Below are 6,021 nucleotides of genomic sequence, written 5' to 3'. Positions count from 1 at the left end.
ATATAAGCTAACATCCCTTCAGAATGTACATAATGAACAGGTTAATTTAGAACTCATTAATAGCAATGTACATACAGCTAAGATTACCTTCACACATCCTTTCTGAAACCTTTTCCAAAATTTTAAGCTTAAGTAATCTAGGCCTTCTCCCTGTCTTGAATAAAGGGGAAGGGGAAAAAAAATTATCTATTGGCTTTAAAAAAACAACCAAATAAGGCAAGTCCACATCCTGAAAACAGACAGTGCTAGTAGAAATTCCGAATAAAATTCTCAACTTCACAAATATAACCAAGTCTTTGCTTTTTTAACCAATAATGTCATTGTTGGTCTCAGGAACACACAGCAGTCTTCTGACTCGTAAGTAGCTAAAAACTAGTAAGAGGCCAAGTCTCCTTTCAAAACCTTTGACATGGGAGCAATTCCACTGGCTTCACCGAATTTGTTCCTGTCACAGACTGTTAAGACCAAGTCTCACGTAAGGTGCTTACGTCAGCCCAAGGAACACACAACAGCAACATTTGTTCCTGCCTCGGCACACTTCTGCATTAGATTATGTATAATATCAATCTGCCCCAGCTTTTAAAAGCTACAAACATCACACAACCCTTACAGCTGTTACCATTTATAGCCGTAAGCTTTAACAACAGCAGAATTTACCCTGATGTAACACATAATGCTATCACATTTTCAGCTGTGAGTCTTTCAATGCATGCCTGCTTTTCTCTAACTATTTCAAATTCACAGCCTGACTGCTTGTGCTCAAATGTCAGGGGGCAACTTTCTTTATCTGTAAGAATTGAGCTCTGTCTTTCCACTCAAACATCTGCTGTTCCAGTGAGCTCCATTTTAATTTATTACTTTCAAAAAAACCCCACCAATGAGGCTCTTCTTGAGAGGTTATTTAGCTTATCCCTCAGCTTCAAAGCTGAATTGACCATATTTAAACCATTCCTAACAGACGTTTGTCTAACCCATTCTGTTGGGATTCCAGTGCCTCCCCAGGCATTCTGTTCTAATAATTCATTATCCAACCCTTGAAAAGTTTTGTTTCTAATGTAAATGTTTACCATTATAATTTGAGCTCATTACTTCTTGCACTCTTCATAGCAGACCGAGAGAAAATGTACTTTGTCTTTTAGAATCCTGAACCCTTATCACAACAGATCTGTTTTGTACAGTCTTATTGACACTGATTTTATCTAAGAAAAAGTGAACACAATTTTAGATAAGAAAACATAGCAAGACTAATATATTTAGGAAAAAAAGTAGATCCTAATTTGGACCTACTATCTTTATATCTATGATCATATACAGGAAAACATTTTAACAATGGTCATTTATCATGTTCCTCAAGAGAACCAATAAAATGCAATGAATACACATCCTTTGATGTTGCACAGGTACAAAATGTATAGTTTGTTTACAAACTAATATTACTGAATGTAAAATGAAGCAACATTTTAAAAAAATATATTGGTAAAGGTCCAAAGTTTACATTTTCTAAAATATTAAGTCCATGTTTTATTTACAGACCAGCTTTCAAACAATTACTGGCATTTTAAAATAAGTGCTTAACCTGATGAGTACATGAATACAATGGAGTTGTAAAAAAAAAAATCAACCAAACAAAAAAACCTCAATAATCAAAGTTCCATATAACAGTTCCAAAAACACTATTTTGAATTTCTATTTAGAAAAGCAAGATGTGATCTACCACACAGCAACTTACCAGAAACTGGTCTAACACTTCCATATGCTATAGGTATCACAAGTGACCAATGTTACCAGCCATGTGCCCAAGAGTGTGGGGTTTTTTGCCCATTCCAACTTCAAATGAAGTTTTCACAACAGTTGTAGTATTTACAAATTTAAAATAAAGGCTCAATATCCCTTTGGATTACAATATCACTGTTAATGTGTCTTCTTTTGCTGACTACACGTAGCAGACTGCAATCCAAAGACCACTTATTTTGTTGGCTCTGTGAGTTAACTGTTAAATTAGCAGCATGTACCCTAGCTTGTCTTAAACAAAAAAATAGGCAACATTAAACAGCCAACTATTAGCAAACACTCACTCTGGATCAATTGTGACTGAATTCACTCACTGAAGTCTCCCTCTTGCTGAGAGATGGTGTGTCAGAAGGCGGAAGTTTTTACACTTGAACAGGACCTAAGAGCTGGTATGACCAGCCATGACACAAAACGCAGCTGAACATGCGGGCAGGTATGCAACAGCCACTGGCTGTGCTCTGCAGCTCTGGGAGTTTGGCAGTACCACCTGGTCACTCGCCAGTGCAGCTGATCCTCCTGTGCTGCCAGAAACACTCCTTTGCCTTCACTGGGCTAGGCTAGGTGAACTGAAAGCTGCATAATAAAAACCACAGCCTCAGGCTGTATTAGCTTTAACTGATTTCTAGCGGGTTTGAGTAAGGAGCATGCTTTCTCCATGCTGCATCCCTTTTTCCTTTGTAGCCCTGTCCAATCTCCAGGGCCCTGTATAAGAATGAACATAGAAACAAACAAGGCAGACTCTTCTCCCCACAGAAGGGATTGGTGAATGCCATAACTCTTCTGATTCACCAGCTGGAACCACTGTGAATAATGCAGTTGTTTCCAGAAAAACAAGTATGTCATTAAACTTGCCACCTTGACTAAAATGAGAGGATATCTGAGGGAATGGAATAAAAAGCAATTTCTTTTTGATCACCATCCATCCCCCAACTTACATTCTGTTGTACCAACCTACATTAGGTGAAAAAAGGAGGAATTAGAAAGCTTAGGGAATTAGTGACTACTTCTCAAAAATTTTGTACATGTAACACCTTCAGAATTATGAAAACCAAGTATTTCCTTTCCATGTTTGTGACTTTTTGAGATCTCAGCATTTTCAAACTTAATTCACTTATTCTCACTGATTTCGATGTTTACAGTGTATGGAGTACTCCATACTGGATGAAACAAAACATCAGCCAGTGATGATCCCTGTCTGATAGAGAACTTGATCACATTCTCAAATTAAAGCAGGTATTAGTGCATTATACTGCTAATGACAACAAAACTATTTCATATTCTAAGAATAACCAACTCTGAAATGTTTTAAAACACCTAACCTAGCATTGCTACGTGTTCTTATATAACATTCAAATCCTCTAAAAATATGCTTTCTTGAAAAGATTCTCAGTCTAAATGTATACCAACAATAGATTTATTCAATTCCATCTCTTATATTATTTCTGATAGTCTCTCCTTTAGTTTTTAGCTACAAGCTATAGTTTCTAATTGTTGCTCTGCTTCAGCAGCCATGGCTGCTGCCTGTAACTGTTCTGTTTCACTCTGGATGGAATTGGCTGTAGTAACTTGTTTTCTTTCACTGTGCATATTGTTCTCGTGCCTTTTTAGGTCAGATGCCTTAGCAAATGCTTTAGTGCAGGAACCGCAGACAAAAGGTTTCTCTCCTCGGTGTCTTCTTTCATGGTCTTTGAGGTGGGACTTGTGCTTGAAAGCTTTATCACACATATGGCATGCAAACGGCCTCTCATTACTGTGAACTCTTTCATGCTTTTTTAGATCCGGTGCACGAATAAAAGACTTTCCACACACCTCACAACTGTAAGGCTTGTAACCTGCATGTATTTTCAAGTGCTCTTTCAAATGAGCTTGTGTGGTAAAGCCCTTTGCACACATTTCACAAACAAATGGTCTATCAGCAGTGTGTAACTTTTCATGTTTCCTCAATCGCGCTTCATCAGAAAAGGTCTTGCCACAAGCCTGACACACAATATGTTCCCTGTGACCGTAAAGCAAGTACTCAAACTTCATATCCCCAGCTGCTGTGGTCCAGCCTGGGGTCTGTTCATCTTTCACTTCACTTATGCCATCGTTAAATGTCAAAGCCTGAGGGGTCTGAGACCCTAAGTCTTTGGATTCGGTTGTTTCCATTGGCTCTACTTCTTGGCCATAGCAGTTTACTTTTCGAACTTCTTCACTCCCCAGCTCTTTCAGAATTGCCTCTTGCACTCTCAGGGTAGTGGTTGGTGATTTTCCATCCTCCTGACTTGGGGGAGTTCCTTCCACTGTCACATCTGATGGACTGTCATCATGATCTCCAATTTCTTCCACCTCATCATCTTGGGTATCATTGGGCTCCCCCATAGGACGGTTTATTTTTAGACAGTACTTGCTCTTGGACTGTGTGTTTTCCTCAGGACTGGATACGTCGCGTTTTTGAGTGCAGAGTTTATCCAGAAATCGAATACCAAGAATCTGGCCTGAAGACATCATCAAATTTACGTCCTCTTTCTTAACAGAAATCTTTGCAGTATACATGTAATTGAGAACTTCCTCAAAAATATCAGAACGAAGAAAATCTATTTCTATTACTGATGAACTATCAACTTCCAGTTTTTTGAAAAGCTTTTTGAAGTAGGTACTGCAGGCAGCAAGCACACACCTATGGGCTCTGAACTTAACATCTTCAACCACAATAGCTATGTCACAAAATTCTCCCTCCAAACGTTGTTCATTTAGTGTTTTCAGGAACACAGTTTTGTGATCGTCGTCATTATATTTAATGGTTTCAGACATACTGATGAAAAACTCCTGTAAAATAACAAGGGAAAGTTTTCTAATTTTTATAATGCAGTCTAAGCCATAAAATCCCAACAAAGTCATTTGGGTACTAAAAAAAATTTGCCAAATCATTTTTCTTTTGCTTAATAGGACCAGAAAAATCCTTTTGGGTTATAAAATCATTACTCTGAAACTTATTTTTAAATTGTGAATACATAAAGGCCTTTCCCTTGGTTATACACTTTACAATTATTCAAATCATTATTGATTTAATTGTACAAAATTAGAAACTCTCTGTGAAACTGCAATTCTCAGTAAATGTATGATCCAATGCATAAGTCAATCTTATAGCCAAAGGAAATGTTAGTACTAAAAAAAGTACATGTGCCAGCATGACAAAGTAAATGTCAAGTATCAACCATAAGCCTTACCATGAACAATGTGGGAAAATTTCTGACCAAATGATTATTAAATATTTGACAGATTAACCCTTAGAATGGTCCACCTCCAGCCTGCAAGACAGGAAGATAATAACACTTTAAGAAACAATAAAATATGTTCCAAAAATTACTTTAAATTTGTGTGTTAAACCACAGCATTTTCAAGTTTAGACAAAATGCACTGTTAAAATACCCAGCTGGTTTTCAGTGGTACTACGGACAACTGCATTAACTGATCTGATAGCACTGTTGACCATAAACCATCTATTTACTTTCCTCTGGTTACCTGCATTTCTGGGGCTCCACTTTCCTGCTACTTACTTTGCACTATATCTAAAAGTCTGAAAAACCTCCATACGAAGCACAACAGTTCGCCTAATAAACAATCCTTTTTCTGAACCAGAGAGCTGAACAAGCCTAGCAGAGGGCCTGGCAAGCAGCCCAAGCATCCCAAAGGACAGCAGACCAGGCTATGGATGGATTCACATACAGGACCGGGGAAAGAGATACCAAGTGTACCAGATCTCCAAACAATGGAGATACCCGAAGTGCGAAGGATAATGCAAGACACAATTGAAATTATTCAATCCCAACCAGCTTCTAATAGTGACAGAAGAGGATGGGGAATTCAATAGCTGGTTTGGAACAAATCGTGTGTCACCTGGCACAGAGCTACTGGGACCTCCATTCCTAAATTCTAATTTATCCTTGACTATATATGAAACAGAAGCAGATGACAGGTATGCCACTTCCATTCTTGGTGCTGTGTGTTTCACATGGTATGGGAACATTTGACTCCCTCTACAGATCTGGCATCTCAGCATGGAGTGTCCCTGACTAAATAGAAAGATAAAACAAAACAGGAGGAAAGCTAGAATTCTTTTCTTGGTCCTAAATAATCAGGTTAGGGTAGCCAGATAGTAGGTGCACACATATTTGAAATAGACAACAGAAAGTCAAGAAAAACTCTTGTCTATGTTTCTGGGATTTCAGGGCCTGCTAGAAAACTATT

At 38.1% G+C, this 6,021-nt stretch overlaps 1 protein-coding gene across 1 annotated transcript; it reads right to left on the bottom strand.

Moving 5' to 3' along the window:
* Positions 1 to 3,248: 3,248 nt before the first annotated feature.
* ZBTB14 (zinc finger and BTB domain containing 14) lies at positions 3,249 to 4,584 on the bottom strand. Its single transcript, XM_009079537.1, has one exon. It carries the CDS (start codon positions 4,582 to 4,584, stop codon positions 3,256 to 3,258), a length of 1,329 nt encoding a protein of 442 aa, XP_009077785.1. The 3' UTR covers positions 3,249 to 3,255.
* Between the last annotated feature and the right edge of the window lie 1,437 nt (positions 4,585 to 6,021).

The sequence above is a fragment of the Acanthisitta chloris genome, unplaced genomic scaffold, assembly GCF_000695815.1.
Source record: "Acanthisitta chloris isolate BGI_N310 unplaced genomic scaffold, ASM69581v1 scaffold43777, whole genome shotgun sequence".
In the NCBI taxonomy this organism is placed as follows: domain Eukaryota; kingdom Metazoa; phylum Chordata; class Aves; order Passeriformes; family Acanthisittidae; genus Acanthisitta; species Acanthisitta chloris.
This window is presented reverse-complemented; position numbering and strand designations above follow the sequence as displayed.